Source organism: Myotis myotis, unplaced genomic scaffold, assembly GCF_014108235.1.
Source record: "Myotis myotis isolate mMyoMyo1 unplaced genomic scaffold, mMyoMyo1.p scaffold_m19_p_3, whole genome shotgun sequence".
NCBI lineage: Eukaryota > Metazoa > Chordata > Mammalia > Chiroptera > Vespertilionidae > Myotis > Myotis myotis.
The window spans coordinates 168221403-168240253 of record NW_023416335.1 but is presented as its reverse complement, the minus strand read 5'-3'; the positions used below and the strand labels follow the sequence as shown (position 1 = coordinate 168240253).

Below are 18851 nucleotides of genomic sequence, written 5' to 3'. Positions count from 1 at the left end.
AGTCACATTAAAAACTTCGGACTTCATCCCAATGTGAGATAGGAAAGCTTTTAGGAAAGGAATATTTGAATTAGATCTGTGTTTTTTTAATAACCTCTTAGAGCAAAAGTAAAATAGTTAATGATTGGCAATCATAATGAGAACACTGTTTCCAGACCCCAGGTCTCAAATTAATGTTCCTTTTGGCCTACTGGTCTCCACACTAGCCGTAGAGGCAGTGGGCACACATGCTCCCTCTCTTCTGTGTTACTGCCACACAACCTAGCTAGCTCCCCCATCATGCCTTTTTTACTGATGCCATTAGAAAAAAGCATTCTGTGTTTCTAAGGCACAGCATTTATCTCATTTTGCCCTGTAAAAAAATTATATTAATATGTTGATGAACACTAATGCCTTCTTGCTCAGCCAATAAAATCATGCAGCTCAACTGCAAGAATTCCACATACAGAAGACCTAATACCAATCAGTATGGGCTATTGCTAAGTGTTGGCTGTGAAAAACTGGCATGGCAAAGTTGGCAAAGAGATCAATAAAAAAAGGCTAAGTTCTGAGAAATGAAATTTGGAAAAAAAATTGAGACTAACATTTGGGAAGATAAGAGTATTTTTTAAAGATAAAAAATTAGCAAATGTAAATAGGCTGCTCAGTGAAAAATCAGTAAAGAATAAATTAAAATGTCATTTACAAATAAGCTAACATTTAAAGGAATTGCCAGTAACCATTTTTTAAATCAATTTTTAATACATCATATGTGCACAGAGAATACAATTTTACAGACACAATAGAATGCACAATAAAAATAAGTCTGACTCTTAGCCACTCAGTTCTCCCACTCCCAATCCCTGAAGCAACCACTGTTACCAATTTCCAGTGCAATCTTCCAGAGATATTCTACACCCATAGAAGCACATGCATGGGGGAGGGGGGGCGGGGGGAGGGGGACGGTGTTGGGCTTCACCTCTGAAGAATGTTATGTAGTCAAATGAGGTGACATGAGTTGCTAAGCAAGACCTGGATTAGAAAAGAGCAAAACTGAAAGCTAGGAGGAAGCTCGCTTAATAATCTGGGTTCCTATATCTGTGGACAGTATATTATAGTTAAATATACAGAGAGTGTGGCAGATTCAAAATATATATGTCTGGGATCTACAATTGATTGCACTTTCAGATTGACTGGATACCTACAGATGAGGGAGGGAAGCTCCTAATGATAACATCCTCCTTACTTAACAACTGGGTGGATCTCTAATGTGGGGAACGGGAGGAATATATGTGGGTGACAGAGAAGGATGGTTTTAGTTGTGTTGAATTTGAGGTGCTTATGGCATATCCAAGTAGGAGTGTCCAAGAGGTAGTTGTGGGCCTGGAGTTCAAGAGAGAGAGATAGGACTGGAGGTCAAAATTTGGGAGTCTAAAGTACAGAGAATGCAACTAAAACAATGGTCTTACACATCATCACCCAGGGAGAAGGTACAGAATGAGAAGGAAAAAATTAATATGGAGCCCTGAGGAACTTCAGCATTTAAGGGGCAACTAAAGAAAGGAGACTGAGAAAGATGGCTCAGGCAGGTAGCAGCAAAATTAGAAGTGTGTTGAGAGCAGACAAATGTCAAAATAGTGGTTGACTCCCACCTTTTCAATAAACCTTCTATATTTGGGGAAATCCCCATCTCCCCAAGAAAAAAGTCACAACTGAAATTTTTAGTGTACTTGGCAGCTAGGACATAAGCCTGGAACCTAGGATTGCAGTCAGGAGCACTCAGGCAAAGCCAGCTCAGAAGAGAACTCATGACTAAGCAAGCCTGTGAGATCTTCCAGCAGGTGCAATGGAGAAAGCAGTCAGCACTGAGGGTGGTAGCAGTGGCCTGGCTTCTGGAGTCCAGTCCTGGGCATCATCAGTGAAAAACATGCAATGTCTGTGTGACTTGTGTTGTCAACACTAAGAGGCCAGGGTAGCGGGATTTGTGCCCATGTGTGATAGATGTCGCCTTAGTTGAACATCATCTAAACTGTCCTCCCATATATATTGTGAGCCACCTAACATCCCTCAATATATTCCTTTTCTGTTTAAATTGCAAGAGTGAATTCTGTTGTTTGCAACTCTGATCCCTGATCAATACAATGTAGTACCATGAAGGGAAGGTAAATAAGTGTTTGAAGGAGGGAGTGATCAATAGAATTAATTGCTGCCTAGAAGTCAAGCAAGATACAGATGAAAGATGTCTGATTTAACAATATAGTTAGAAGCTATCTGTGACCTTGGTGAGAGTAGTTTGGAGGGGATACGATATGAAAACTCTAGATGGAAGTGGGTTAAAGAGAGCACATAGCTTGAAGAAATGGAGACACTGAAAGTAGATCACACCTTTAAAAAATGTGGCTATAAAGAGGAAGAGGAGTGATAACACAAAAGCTAGAAGGAGATGTGAGGTTTAGGGGAAACCTTGATCATATTTAAATGCTGACTGGAGGGCACTGGCTGGCATGGCTTAGTTGGTTGGAGTGTCATCCCATACACCAAAAGGTCATGGGTTTAATTCCCAGTCAGGGCACATGCCCAGGTTTCGGGTTCCATTCCCAGTCGGGTGCGTGCAGGAGGCAACCAATTGATGTTTCACTTTCATATCAATGTTTTTCTTTCTCTTGCTCTCCCTTCCTCTCTCTCTAAATATCAATTTTTTTAAAAAAGCATATCCTTGAGGATTAAAAAAAAATAAATGCTGATGGGAGGGAGTGAATAGAAAGATGCTGAGAGGATAATAGGTGGCAAGTTTCCTCTGAAGACAGGAAGAAATGGGATACAGTACTCAGATGGACCCATTACTCCTAGGAGGAGTGGTATCTATTCCACTGACACTAGGGAGAGGGAAGTAAGGGTTAGTTTGAAGCATCTGGGTTTATGTAATGGGAGCAGGAGGATGAGGAAGTTACTGTTCCTGTTTTATGTTTTGTCGGTAAAGAAGGTATCTTCTGAGAACAGAAGAATGGGTAGAACCAAAGATTTACAGGAAATGGTAAATGTTTGAAATAATCATTGTAGGAAAGAAGAGGAAACTGAGCTGGGATGCATATAAAATACTTCAGCAGAGTATAGCTCCCAGCTAAGGTTGCTAACCATGAGCAGATCTATCACGTGACATTTCCATAGCACTTGATTCTTACAGTGCATGTTCATATGTATGACATGTTAATTTTCACAATAACCCTATGACCTGCAGAAAACAGATAGAGTTACCCCTTCTCACAGCCAAGGAACCTGTTCAAAGTTGAGAAGTTTCACAAATGGTTGCTGTAAGCTCGTGATTGGCAAACCTAGAATAGAACCACTCCATATAACCCCTGTTCCTCCACAATCTGGTCCCTATCTTTGCAGTTAAGTCTAATTACACTCGTGGATAAAAGCCTGCTGTTGCAGTAAACTCCAAAACATGTCTTGCTCTTTATCTTCTCTGCCAATCCAAATTGTATTCGCTCAAGACCCAGATGAAGTCCCAGTTCCTCCACAATATCTCCCTAACCCCGGAGCCATGGGGATTCCATCTGTTTCTACTTCTGCACTTTTTGTCAGTGCTTATTCATGGCTAGTTAGTGAACTGTTTTGGCTGAATCCAACTTGCTTGAAATTAAGGAACAGACAGGCTCATTTGAAAGATTGCCTTGTCGTGTTGAATTTGAAAATTCATCAAGTTGAATAGCCTTCTTTCCAAAAAGGCAGATCAGTATTTTCAAATATTAAAAACTAATTTAATAAATATATATTTACTTTGCCAGAAAACATGGGTTTTACTCATTACAATATTCAAATCTCTGCCTATTCAGAGTTATTAGATTAGTCTAAACATTACTTCAGTGTTTGCATGAAAGATATGGAGCCACTCCAGTTTCCAATGGCTTGTGTAGACATAAATCACTGACTAAGGTGCACTGCTACATTTGCCAATGTTCATCGATGTTTAATGTTGATTAGGAGGTATAACCTCACAGCTCAGTATCAACAAACACATGTTCTACAATTTCAATTCCACTTCTTCACCATCACATTCTTATTTAAGGATATGAACACTTTGCAAAAATATACTTGGGAGCACATTCTTCATATTAAAGAAAAAAATTACTTGAGGGAAATTTAAAATGGAATAAAAGGGAAAAACAAAAATATTTTTACGTATTATTAAAATCCCAGGGGCCTATTTTTATATCATACCAATGAATAAGAGATGTAATTTAGTGCCATAATGTGCTTGCCTCTTAACCGAAGTTTCACGTTCAATCAAGGTAGCACCAGCTTCCTATGGTCCAAATGCATGGGCTCCTTTTTGCTCAGGAATAGTCATTTGCCTAAATAAGCCAAGTCACCCCCATCACATAACCAACATCTCTCACTCCTCTCTGTCACATTCATTTAGTGTGTCCCACAATCTCCAGAGGAATAAGTTTTCCCCTAAAAAAATGTTCTTGCTTCTATTCGTAATATTAATAATAAAACTAACATTTTCTTCAATGTCTGATGCTTTGGCCATACCATTTCATTTATCTTCACAGCATCACATGTGCCAACAGGTCCCAAACATCATCTCAGGACCATTGGATCAACATTTGAATTGTTTTATTTGTGCAATCCTGATATAGTTCTGGCTATCCTGTTTTCCTCCCATTAATCATGCTCCAAGTTCCACTGCCTATCTCCAAGTCCTTTATTCAGATATCCTTAATGCACATGATAATCTTGTTTTATATTGAAGTTGGTTCTTCTTTTTGAAAGCTAATGAATACATACAGGGAGGGAGAGAATGGTAAAAGGAATGCTAATAGTTGTGCTTCATTTCAAGCCAAGCATTTGTTAAATTGACTTCAATACTTTTTAACAAATATAACTAGGACAGATGACTTGAAATCTTGGAAGGCAAGACAAGAGCCAGTATTTATAATTTAATATCTAAGTTATACTTGACCTTAAACTTAATGGAGTTACAAAAATATGTTTTCCATCAATTAAATTATTAAAAATTTTAATCATATGCTGCCTCTTTTCACTTCAAATTAATTCTTTTCCAGGGAGAGAAATAATTTTCATTTATCTAGTGCAAAAATGATAATGAACTGCTGCTTCACCTAAGACACCTGCAATTAATTTAAAATGAATTGTTTAATTCTAAGCGGAAATTTTCTCCCTGATAATGATAAACAGGGACATGCATATGTAATTATCAAGTATTTTAATCTGTTATGCATTTACAGAAAAATAACATAAATCCCATAGTTACATTTAAAATCTTATCACATAATTTGCAAGTGAGGAAAAATAATACCTACTCTATATTGAAGAACTGGTTAGAATATTATTCGGACCAGAAAGGAATTAGGCATGAAGTGATTTGGTTCTGGAAATAAACCATGGTAACTTAGTTACTGAAGTAGCCAGAGATCTTATTATAATTGGCTTAAAATAGAAAATAATATTATTATATGGACCCTAATTGTATTGTTACCTAAAGTTTTCAATATATTAATGGTGTAATATCTTAGTTCCAAAAATAAATGCATGTTGCATTAATTGACTGATATACTGGTAGTAATAAATATACCTAAGAAACACGGTTTAATCACAAATTTTTACCAAGGATTTATTTTTCTGGAAGGCATTTTCACATACTTAATCTCATTTATCCTCCACTCTCCATCAACCTCATGAGACACATTCTCCCCATTTAATAAGTGAGGAGACTGAGGCTCAGAGATATTGATTTGCACAAATTCCCAGTTAGCAGAGGTAAGAATAAAATTCAAATCTTTTGCATAATGTTCTTTCCATAACATCAGAACTTCCCCCATTTGTCAAAAATGGAAAGATTTTTATTTGATCAATTAAATAATTTACATTAGTTTGTCTATTAAATCCCAAAATTTCTTCTGACGTCTATTTTAAAAAATAATGGCAGGTGGTTGCACATATAAATCTACAAAGTATCCACCTAGGTACCAGAATGACTGTGCACAGGGAGTATATACAAACAAAATAAGTACTTGTTCTGATCTGCTTTTCAGCATTGAAACAATTGACTAGCAATGGGTAGTAATTATAAATGCTTGTTTAACACTGGCAGACAGTGTTCCCATCATATCATACTATAAAGAAATGCAAAGGCGAGCAATTTGGTGAGCATGGTAGGACAGAGAAAACTTAAGATCATGCCAGAAAGTCAGTAATGCTATAGGGTATGGACACAAATGTCCTTGGCTCTGATGAATCTGAGGCCTCCCTTCAACATCTCGCCAGCTGCTTCTGAGTGCACCCTGGGCGTTTCTCCGGGCTCAGGAATACATCAACACACACTTACCATCACAGCCCCCTACCCTGTCCCTGGGCATCCCTTGAGCCTTCTCCATGTTCTCTGTGTCTCTGCTAAAGCTAGTACATAGCTCTGTGTCCCTCTTTTGGTCCCTTTCAAAGAAGCTCCCTTCCCCAAAGCTACAAAACTCTAAGACATCACCATGCAGCATTCCAGTCTTCCCAGCAAGTCCAGAGCTACTCAAAAATAGAAGAAAAAAAAAAGCCCTACCTAATTTTGTTTTGTTCGTTGGGACCTATGCCCTATGGAAGCCTTGTTTCTATCTATATATACAAAAGGCTAAAGGACAGACCGACCATTTGGCTGGTAGGTATGACACACACTGACCACCAGGGGCAGACACTCAACGCAGGAGCTGCCAAGCGACAGCGACTTTGCAGACTGCCCTCTCACACTCCAGGACCACTCAGGGGATGTTGGAGAGCCGGTTTTGGTCCAATCCCCACAGGCCAGGCTGAGGGTCCCCACCTTCCGGGGTCACTCCGTAGATGCCTTTTGAGCCGCAGACATCCTTTGGGTTGCAGCACCGCCCCAGGTGCACCTGGCCAGGGAGGGACCGTGGGATGTTGGCTCCAAGGCATGTCTGGCCCCTCTTGACCAGTCCCGACCCACCAGCCACCTTCTAATTAATTTCCTTTCAATGTGCACGAATCTGTGCACTGGGCCACTAATCCTAAATATAAGAGTTTATCCTCTTCCCCATCATCACATTATGTCTCTCCCATCACTCAATGTGAAAACCAGCCCAAGGCCCAAGCAGTCCTTACATGCTTGTACACAAACTTCTCTTCATTCTTGGCATGAAACCAAAATCCCTAAAGACAATCAAATAATATAAACAGATACTGGGGGTAGGTGTCATGCTCATATGTAGCCATGTTTTTAGTTTTTTAATCAGGTGATGTTTATTTTTTTTAATTTTTAAAAAAATCTTTATTGTTGAAAGTATTACATATGTCCCCTTTTCCCCCCACTGACCTCTTCTAGCCCACCCCCACCCCCCACCCCAGGTCTTCACCACCTTATTGTCTGTGTCCATGTGTGATGCAAATATGCCATTTAACCATGTTTTTATTCTTTAGTTAGCTTATACCAATGTTTCTCAACTAGAAACAATTTTGCCCTCCAGGACAAAATTTGACAATGCCTGAAGACATTTTCAGTATCACAACTAGGGTGGGAGGGGGCGGGGAGGTGGACACAGGTGTGCTGCTGGTATCTGGTGGGCAGAGGCCAGGGAGGCAAAATGTGCTAAAATACACAGGGCAGCACAGCATGAATTCTCCAGCCCAAAATGTGAATAGGGCCAAGGCTGGGAAACCCTGGTTTAAACCAACACCACTGTGATACACAGGATTATATGACCAAACAGGCTCAACAATTCACCTTCTAGACAGGAGCACTTTAACTAAAAACTAAAAAAAAGAAAACAATTTTTGAAAGTTCATCCTTAGAAGGATGTCAATATAAAATTAGAAGAGTCTTTTTCCAAATTAAATGTACACAATCACCTGTGAAGCTTGTAAAAATACAGATTTTTGAGACCCAATCTTGACATCCCTAAGAAAAATTAAGGTTACACCCAGGAATATGCATTTTCAGCAGGCTCCTTGGGTGATGTTGATGCAGCTTGAATCACACTCTAAGAAACCAGATTGAGGACACCACACTGTATCTTGACAAAAATAAACTGAGACTGTGAACACTGAAATTCCTCTCCACGTGAGCATATGGCGGAAAAACACTGGATAGCTACCAAATCATTAAGATGATAAATTAATAAATGCTAGGCCTTATCCAGGGCTCTTCACATTTTCTGATGTGTAAGAATCACCTGGAGATCTTGTTAACATGCGGATTCTGATTCAGTAGGTCTGAGACAAAGCTTGAGATCCTGTGTTTCTAACCAGCTCTCAGATGTGATGATCTATTTTGCTGATTCTTCTTAGACCAGTATGCTGAGTACTAAGGTCCTAAAAACTCCCAAAAGAGTATAAGGACCAGGACTAGTAATTTTAACAAAGCACAAAAACATCAATCACAATTCTCATTTCTCTCTGTGTCTAGAAAATGGACATTGACTTTATATGTCACCTTCAGTAGAAAGTCAGCTCCATGAGAGCAAGTGCTTAATTGGTTTTGCTCATGGCTGTGTGACCAGTACCCACTCAAGGCCTAGCATATAGTATATACTCAACAAATACTGTGAATCAATGAATGCTGAGCAAAGATTCTCTATGTGAAGTCTAATGATAGAAGCCAATCATAAATCAAAATTCCAAGAAGAGTCTATGGATCCATCTCAGAGAGAGAAAAAAGTGCTTGTTCTTAACCCTATTTAATATATGATGTATCATTAATTGATGACTGATTTATGATTTCTTTTCTATTCATCATCTGAAGTGATCATAAACCCCCACAGACTTCTATGAGTATTTTCTAGACGAATGCATTCTTTGGGGTGGAGAGGAGAAATCACAGCTAATCATGAAAGTCACACAACTACGATGTTTTGTTTCAAAAGAGTAGTATATGGGTAGCCTTGATTTCTTCAACTTTCTTTGCATGAGAACCTCTTTCTTTCTTTTTTTAAAAATTGATTTCAGAGAAGAAGGGAGAGAGATAGAAATATCAATGATGAGAGAGAATCATTGATTGGCTGCCTCCTGCACACCCCCATTGGGGATCGAGCCCACAACCCGGGCATGTGCCCTGACCGGAAATTGAACCACAACCTCCTGGTTCATAGGTTGACACTCAGCCACTGAGCCATGCCAGCTGGGCCTATGCCTCTTTCTTAACTTGTAACTATGATGGTGATTTCATATGTCAACTTGATGAGGCCATGGGGTAGCAGAGCATTTGGTCAGACCTCATTCTGGGTGTGTCTGTGAGGGTGCTTCTGGATGAGATTATCATTTAAATTGGTAGACTGAGTAAAGCAGATTGCCCTCCCTAAAGTGGGTGAGTCCTATCCAATCAGTCCAAAACCTGAATAGAACAAAAGGTCTGAGTAAGAGGGAAACTGCCTGATCAGCTGGGACATTGGTCTTGCCCTGTCCTCGGGCTGGAACTTACACCATGGGCTCTCCTGATTCTCAGGCCTTTGGACTTTGCTGAAATTATATCACTGGCTCTCCTGGGAATCCTGCTGACTGTAAATCATGGGACTTCTCAGCCTCCACAATCACATAAACCCAGTTCTTATTATCTATCTATCTATCTATCATCTATCTATCATCTATCATCTATCTATCATCTATCTATTTCCATTTCTATATCTCCATCTATCTACTAGATGCCTGGTGCATGAAAATTCATGTACTGGAGGGGGCAGGGTTCCTCCGCCTGGCCTGCTCCCTCTCACAGTATGGTAGCCCTCAGGGGCAGGAGGTGACCTGGTGATCAGGAGAAAGTGACACCCCCATCACACCTCTGCTGCTGCCACTGCCGGCAGTGCAAGCCTTGCCGGCCCTGGTTACCTGACCCTCGAGCAGCCCTGGGCTGCTGGACAGCCAACACCCAAGGCTTGCCTGTGCCTCGGGCTGGCCCTGGGCAGCTGGGGGGCTGAAGGTGGGTCCAGCTGCACCATGTGCCTCCCACCCCCCTGGCATGGCTGAAAGGACTGGGGGACTTTGGCAGAACTGAGGGGATTGGGCACGGCCATCTTGTGGCTATGGGCATTGCCATCTTTGTGATGGTATGATGGTCAATTTGCATACTCCCTCTTTATGAGATAGGATATACAGTAGTCCCCCTTATCTGTGGGTGATATGTTCCAAGACCCCCAGTGAATAAATTCCTGAAATCACAGACAGTACCTATACACATATATCTGTGATAAAGTTTAACTTATAAATTAGGCAATTCACAGATAAAAGATTTGTTCTTAGCAACATCGGCATACAATTTTTTTTCCTTTCCTTATTAGGTTAAGAGCTTTCACCTTTCACATTAAAGTAAGCACTTTACAGCTTCTCTTTGACATATCTGAATTGCCAGCAACTTAAACTTGTACTTTGGGGTCATTATTAAGTAAAACTAGAGGCCTAGTGCACGTATTCATGCACCAGTGGGGTCCCTTGGCCTGGTCTGCAGGATCAGGCCGAAACCGGCTCTCCAACATCCCCTGAGGGTGCACAATCAGATCCAGGGAGGGATGTGGGAGGTTGGCCAGCTGGGGAGGGACCGTGGGGGGGCTCCAGGGTGTGTCCGGCCCATCTCGCTCAGTCCCAATCAGCTGGACCCCAGCAGCAAGCCAACCTACCAGTTGGAGTGTCTGCCCCCTGGTGGTCAGTGCACATCATAGCAAGCAGTTGAGTGGCCTTAGCATATCATTAGCATATTATGCTTTGATTGGTTGAACTGACGACTGCACACTTAGCATATTAGGCTTTTATTAGATAGGATAAGGGTTACTTGAACACAAGCACTGCAACGCCATGACAGTAGATATGAAACCCAGACAACTACGAAGTGACTAAATGGGCAGGTGCTGGACAAAGGGATGACTCATGTCCAGGACAGGACACCTAGGGATTTCATCACACTACTCAGAATGGGGCTCAATATAAAATGTATAAGTTGTTTCTTTCTGGAATTTACCATTTAATATTTTCCAACCATGGCTGACTGGGTAACTGAAACCATGAAAAACGAAACTGCAGAAAAGGGGCAAGTGCTGTATGTCCTTATGGCTCTCTTTTTCTGGAGAACCCTCATTAATACAGCAACCTTGGACTTTTTAAATTTAAGACACTCTACCATAACACACCACCTAGAGTGAATCATTAACCATAGTTTTGAAAGCTACAGTGTCTGCTAGAATTCCCTAATTAATCCCACAGGGCTCTGTCCTCTGGTTATTTATCCCCACTCTGTTAAACATGCCTCCCATGAGCTCCAGGGGGGGACTGGTGTGCTGGGTTTAGAATTAAAAAAAAAAAAAATGAACTCATTCCACATTCTTCCCTTCATATCTCTTGGGGCAACTCTGTAAGGCTATTACTCATCTTACTCTTGAAGAAATCCTCTCAGATTAGCCCTGTATTCCATAGTTAATTATATGCAGATACTGGCTACATCAGGAATTCATCACTAAACTAATTGGTAGAGAGAGAGAGAGAGAGAGAGAGAGAGAGAGAGAGAGAGAGAGAGAGAGAGAATGAGAGGAGGACTGGGAGGGAGGGAGATGAGTGGAAGGGAGGAAAGACAAGGACAAAGGGTGGGATGGAGACAAGGAGGGAGGGAGGGAGGGGAAGGACAGGAGGGGAAGAGAGAGGGAGTGTGTTTTCCTATTGTCTTCCTGTGTGGGTTATTTATCATGGGCTAAGCTCATTACAGTTTCTGTAATGCCATTGAGATGCTTCCTGGATGGACTAGAGAGATTTTTTTCTTTTTCTTTTCAGAAACATTCAATTTTTGAAGCCCATTAACTGCTTTAAAAAAATGTTTGTCTAAAGAAAAATCTGCATAAAACTTTTATTTATCAAAACAAGAATTAGCTTAATTATATAATGAGTAAATTAAAAGTAGTAAACATTTTAAAACATCTAATTTAAAGATAGATGCCATAAATTTGAACTCTGAGTTTACTGTTTATTGTCTCGATAAATGATTTGGGGCAAATCATTTCATTTCCAAGCTCTTCAGGTTTCTGAACCACAAAACAGGAGATTCTAATCATGTCTCCATTATAGGATTGCTGGATGAAATAAGATGAATGTAAAAGGCATTTTAAATACCTCTAAAAGAAACATTTGATTATTAGAAATTGGTGGTATTTTTCATTATAGCCTTAATGACAAACAATAGCAGGACAGGAGAATCAAAATAGAAGCAGAGAAATTGCATGTTTCCATTAAGATCTATATTCACATTACTACATGGGCTAGAATTTTGAAATTCAGAACAAGAAAAATGGTAGACAAGATATCATTAGCTAATGGACTGCATTAAAAAGACAGAAATGAGGTAGGAGGAGACAATATTTCTTTTGATTCAATGGATTAAAAAAGAATAAAATAGGTATTGTGGTCCTTTTACTATGCATGCCATTTATCAGTATACATATAATTTAATAAATAATGACTGTTATAAATGAATAAATTCTTTTTTTTGTACTACTCAAAATAAATTTTAAGGCCAATACATACCAGTTTAAAACAACTGAATCCCTTTTTAACTATAAAAATCAATATGGCAATTAGACTTTTTTACTCAATATCAGCTCATTCACTAAGTTCAATTCTTGTCCTCAAAAATTCTTTGGTGGTAAGGTAGCCTAAAGGAACCCATCTGTTCTGCATATCTAAGCATTTCAAACAATCAATAAACAAACATATCTTTTCTTTAGTTGCAAAACTTATTTATTTCCCATCACCATTTATTCCCCTATACCCTCTTCCACCTCCACCCCCTGCCCCCCACCACACTGTTGTCCCTGTCTATAAGTTATCTCTCTTTTTTTTCTTTTTTGTTCAACCCCCCCATCCTCACCACCACCCTCCACCACCAGAGCTGTCTACCTACTCTCTATGTATGATTCTGTCTCTATTTTGCTTGTTTGTTCACTTTGTTTATTGAATTCTATATATGTGTGAAATCATATGGTACGTTAAAATGGCTATGGTACATTTACACAATGAAATACTACTCATCTGTCAAAAGGAAGAAAATTTTACCATTTGCAATGGATGGACCTGGAGAACATTATGCTAAATGAAACAAGCCAGTCAGAGAAAGACAAGTACCATAAACAAATGTATCTTAAACTCTACTTGTCTCTCTCTATTTTACAAGTTAGGAACAATTGAAGAAAAATAAACAATCTATGACAGCAAGACACATTTTATAGGTGGGAGAAATATATATCAATACATATATATGAAACCCTTAATAAATAATATTGTACATAATTATATATATAACAACTGGACAATACAGGACAAGCTACTAATTCTTCAGTCAGACAAAATTTAAAATTTGATTTGAGAAATTAAATCTATGTTCAATTAATCTATCAAGAAAATACTCAAGGAAAAAATAAAAATTAAGCAGTCCAGAAGGATAATTAAATCATGGATGGTTAAACCAAGAAGCAAAAAGTATTTCTTTCAGGTTGCATTCATTTGCTAGGGCTACCATGAAGTACCACAAACTGGTGGCCATAGCAACAGAAATTTGTCTCACAAATCTATAGGCTAATGGTCCAAAATCAGGGGGTCCGAGGGCTGGTTCCTTCTGAGGGCTATGAAGGAGAATTTGTTCCATGCCTCTTGCTTAACTTTGATGCTTTGCTGGAAATCTTTGGTGTTCCTTGGCTTATAGGCACATCAACCTGATCTCTGCCTTCACAATATGATCATGGCACCTCTCTGCTTAAAACCTGTCATTGGCTTCCCCTTGTTCTTATCAGGAAACCTCAGTCTTTATTGTGCCCTTTAATTCCCTGCTTCCCACCTTCAGTCTCATCAGGCACCTCTTCCTTGCTCTCTGCCATCTGTCAGTTCTTACAAAGTACTTCTCTCCACCTAGAGGCCTTTAGACACGCTGATTATTCCACCTAGGAAATTCCCTTCTTTCCCACTCTTACTTATGTGCCTGGCTGATTTTTACTTACTCCTCAGATTTCAGAAAAACAAAAAACAAAAACATCTTTTCTTCAAGCACTACCACCCACCCAGATCAGACCCCTGTTAACCTGTTTCTCTTCCAGGGCATTTGCCGCATGTGCAATTCAATGTCCCTTGGTGTAATGATCTATTTATTATCTTTCTTGCCTAAAAGAATATCAGTCATTATTATATCTTATTTACTGTTTCACCTCTAGCCTGGCCTTGAACAAACTAGGTATTCAATGTATATGTGTCAAATGAATAAATGAATTTCAATGTTTCCAGTGTTATCTTAACACGGATCAAGTAAACAGTAAAAATCAATCATTTCAATTAAACAACCCCACGGATTCAGTAAAATGTACATTACTTACAAATTACCACTTGCTCATTTTTGTATATAATGAAAAGGCATATTTCTTAGAGGACCAGAACTCTACAAGACCAGCTGATAGACAGCACATGCAATTGCATAACATTTTTTTCAAATGTTGCTTCTAAGAAGTCAAAACATCCTTATAGTTAGCAACAACAATAACAAAATAAAACCAAATTTGATCAGAAGACTACAAAGCCTGTTAAGATGAGTAACAGAAGATATAATATTAAATGTCTTCATGTATAAAAAATTCAATATCTCTATAATAAACCAAGTTTTTCCATCACTTTCTTAACTTTTGAAGATTACATCCTTAAATGACCAATACATATGATGTAACAATTTACAAACCATTTTTTAGTCTGATCCATTCCAGATGGCTCTACCATGAATATCCTCCCTCCTCCTTCTCTCCCTTATCACTTTCTCAATCCGGGCCACCAACATCTTTGCCTAGACTCCTGCAGTAGCCTTCCAACCAGTCTTCTTGTGGGCAATTCTGTTCTCCCCACCACATCCAACCCAACATTTCATCGAACACATTGCAGGCAGAACTGTCCTTCCAAGTTTGAGCATGTCATTCCCCTCCTGAGAGTCCTCTTGACATTGTCTTGACCCTGCCTAATTCTTAACTGCCTCTCCTCTGACTTGTCTGCTTCATCACATTATCCTTCTTTCTGTTTCTAGAACAGCCAAGATGGTTCCTACTTAGGGTCTTTTTGCCTGCTATTTCTTCTTGTGGGAATGCTCTGTTCTAGACCTTTCAATGTTGCTTCCTTAGCATCAAGTTTCAAGTCAGCTGTCAACCTTCCCTCCTCCAGTCTCAGAGGATTTCCCTGACCATCCTACCTAAATTACTCCCCAGTCACTCTCTATCACACCATCCTGTTTCCTTTTCTTCCTATTACTTATTGCTACCTGGAATTGCCTACTCTGTATCAGGAGTTACTCACATAGTCTCTGCCCCCCTCCACTCTACCCCCCCCCCCCAGAATGTAAGCTCCTTAGCACAGGAAATGTATGAGACTTATTCACCATTTTCCATCTAGTCCTAGAAAAATCGTTGGGGTACAGTAAATGGGTGCTCACTAAGTACTTATTACATGAGTTGAATATAGTTAACAACAACTAAAGCAGCAGCTTAAAATAAAAAATAATTATCATAAAAGTAAGTTTCAAAAAGAGGTATCACATGAATTTGTATCATGTGGTTTCATATTATACATATTAACAGTATCAGTGGGGCTTTTACACATTAGAAATCTTAAATATTGTAATTAAAATACATTATTTTACTAAGTAACTTTAAATACATTTCTTATATATAACCTTTCAAAATGAGGAATTTTAAATAAATCTTCATTATGAATGGGGAAGGAAAGCCATATGTCCTTCCTTAGGCAATAAAGGAATAGTCTATGTGTGTCAGAGGTGACACGCGAACTCATTTTTTTTGGTTGATTTTTCTTTGTTAAATGGCATTTAAATATAAAAAATAAATATCAAAAATATAAGTCTTTGTTTTATTATGGTTTCAAAGGTCAAAAAATTTCTATATGTGACACGGAACCAGAGTTAAGTTAGGGTTTTTCAAAATGCTGACACGCCGAGCTCAAAAGGTTCGCCATCACTGATTTAAAGGAATGCTTTGGAGAAAAATGTCAATTTAACAAATAAACACTGACTTCTAAGGCAAGAAAAAAAATCTATTGAAAGATAAAGGAAACAATAGAAATTGGTTTCCCAACAGCCAATAAATCACTGTGTAGCTAAGCAAAGGTTAAATGTTTATACTTTGGAGGTTTTCCATCTCCAAAGACCACTGGCACATTTTTGACATTTGGAAAGGGCAAGTCTAGAACACTCCAAAGGCCCAGACCCACTGTATCAGTGTTCTTCCTTTCAAGACCCACTGGCTAGACACACAGTTAATGAGAATGATTCACATCTGTGCCTCGGGCAAATCATAAATTACTCCATCGCATGCACTTCTAGATACTTCATGAATAGTTAAAGCCACAGTATTTATGAATGCCAAGGACTTCCTCACTGTATTCGGATTGTTTCCGTGAGAGAATAAACTACCTTGGGTATTAGTTGAGATTTTTAAAAATAACTAGGGAACCATTTATTCCATTGGAGCTATTTACTGAATACCACAAAGCATCAGTACAGCTACTGAGATTACTCACGTTAGCAAACAGAAATAGCAGTGGGCACTTTATCTTCTGGTTAATTGATTGCCTTTGTTACACAACATTGTCTGGAAAAATCTGCCTACAATTCTAACGGCAAGCCACGGTTATCATGTGTCAATATGTGAACTACCTGAACATCTAATTATGAAGAAAAAAAGAAGGCAATTTCACAGTGGGAGTATTGTTCTCATTAAAGAAACCAGCCATATTAACTTATTAGTCTGACATATAGCAGATAGCTGAAAAACGTTAATTTGAAAGATAAATTACTTTTAGCTGATTAATATGCTTCAAATTAAATTCACCACTTTTAATGGGCCCATCAACTTGGCAACCTGGGAAATTAATAAATTTGGCATGCAGTAATCTTAGGAAACTTATCCATCTGAGCTACAAATCGTCACCAGGATTACCTTCACAGTAGGCGTTGTCCTCTCGAAGGGCCCTAAAACCATCTCGACAGCTGCAGACGGCCCTGTCATTCAGATTTCTGCAGACAGAATTCTCCATGCAGTTATGCCTTTCAGAACAAAAGTCATAACCTACAAGAAAAAAGGAACTTATGGAGGTAAATGAACCATGACAAAGCCAATAAACCCCGTCTACTTCATAATTCCTTTTGATTTAGAAGCAATCTTTCCCCACATGATTTTTAAAGTAATATCTTTATCCAGTGTTTACAGAACCACATGCTATGTGTACTAAAAACTTTTTCTTTCTGTGTAAACTCAATTAATTCCTATTTCAAGTTAATCTATGTCTGTTTCAGTCTTTGTAAATGCTACCTAGTCCCTAATATTCTAATAACAGTCCTCCATTACCTGCAACAAAGATTCTTAGAGTCCAAAATGTAGATATACAGCAGAGGAGATAATACAGTGAGAAAGTGATCTGAGAACTGGTGTTGGAACATTATTAGTAACTATGGATAATAAAATTCAAGCCAGATGAAATGGGTACACTGTGTATTTAAGAAATGAAACAGCCAGCCAGTATCCTTAAAAAAATTTCAAAGCCTATTTAAAAATGAAAATTATACCACTTCAATCTAATTTTCTCTCAAAATCTGCCAGGCAAAATATGTCCACTCAAAAGAAGAAGAAAGTTTTTATGAATTACAAAGATTTCACAGATTCCAGAGTCTTTATGAGAAGAAAGAAAAATGGAAAATTTTATAAACAGTGACACCAATCATGTGCAATTTCTGAGGATCTCCTTTTCCTGTGTGAATCCCTTGCTCAAAAATAATCTGAGATGCTGAAATGAAAAGCTTGAACACTGGAATCCATACTTAATGGAAATTACATGATTATACATCATTCAAACAATTTTCAGATCGCCTGATGCATAAGCTATCTCTCTAGTTATACATTGTTTAATGAATGACAATTTCAGTTCATGTATAAAAGACTAGAAGAATATATTGCATGTAACTAGAATAAACTCACCTGCCTACAGCCAAGAAAAGACTTTTACCTGAGCAAATCGTGAAGATGGAAGTTCTAAACAGACTCACCTTATTTGTAATCAAATCACCATAAAACGCAGTGATTCAGTAAAAGGGTGGATTAAGCTATACTACAGCCAGCAGGTATATCTGGTACAGCAAAAAGGTTGCTGTGCATTCTGATTATTGGTATCCATAATGACTACTCTAAATATCACCCAGAATTAAAACATATCCTTAAAGATGACCCAAAAAATACAGTAGTCCCCCCCTTATCCTGGGAGAGATATGTTCAAAGCCCTCCCAGTTGATGACTAAATCCACAGAATAGTATCAAACCCTATACATCATATGTTCATATGTTTTTTTCTTATATATACACACTCATGATGAAGTTTAATTTAAAAATTAGGTACAGTAAGGGATTAACAACAACAATAAAATAGAACAATTATAACATATAACATTTACTGTAATAAAAGTTATGTGAATGGCTTTGGGGCCATTATTAAGTAAAATAAGGGTTACTTGAACACAAGCACAGCAATACCAGGTCTGCTGATCTGCTAACCAAGACGGCTACCAAGGGATTAACAGGTGGGTAATGTGTACAGAGTGTGTGTGTGTGTGTGTGTGTGTGTGTGTGTGTGTGCATGCGCACTTGCGCACTGTACAAAGGGCTGATCCACGTCCCAGGCAGGACATAGCAGGGTGGATTGAGATTTCATCATGCTACATAGAATGCTGTGCAATTTAAAATTTATGAATTGCTTATTTTTGGAATTTCCCATTTAATATTTTTGGACTGCTGTTGACCCCAGGTATCCAAAACCATGGATAAGGAGGGACTACTGTATATAGT

At 38.7% G+C, this 18851-nt stretch overlaps 1 protein-coding gene across 3 annotated transcripts in view; it reads right to left on the bottom strand.

The window, feature by feature from the left end:
* NELL2 (neural EGFL like 2) overlaps nucleotides 1–18851 on the bottom strand; it is a 364677-nt gene that overhangs the window by 158001 nt on the left and 187825 nt on the right. For all 3 annotated transcript variants that reach the window (XM_036301575.1, XM_036301574.1, XM_036301573.1), the window contains exon 13: nucleotides 16956–17084. In XM_036301575.1, the coding sequence (XP_036157468.1) occupies nucleotides 16956–17084 (129 nt within the window). The remainder of the gene's footprint in view (nucleotides 1–16955; nucleotides 17085–18851) is intronic.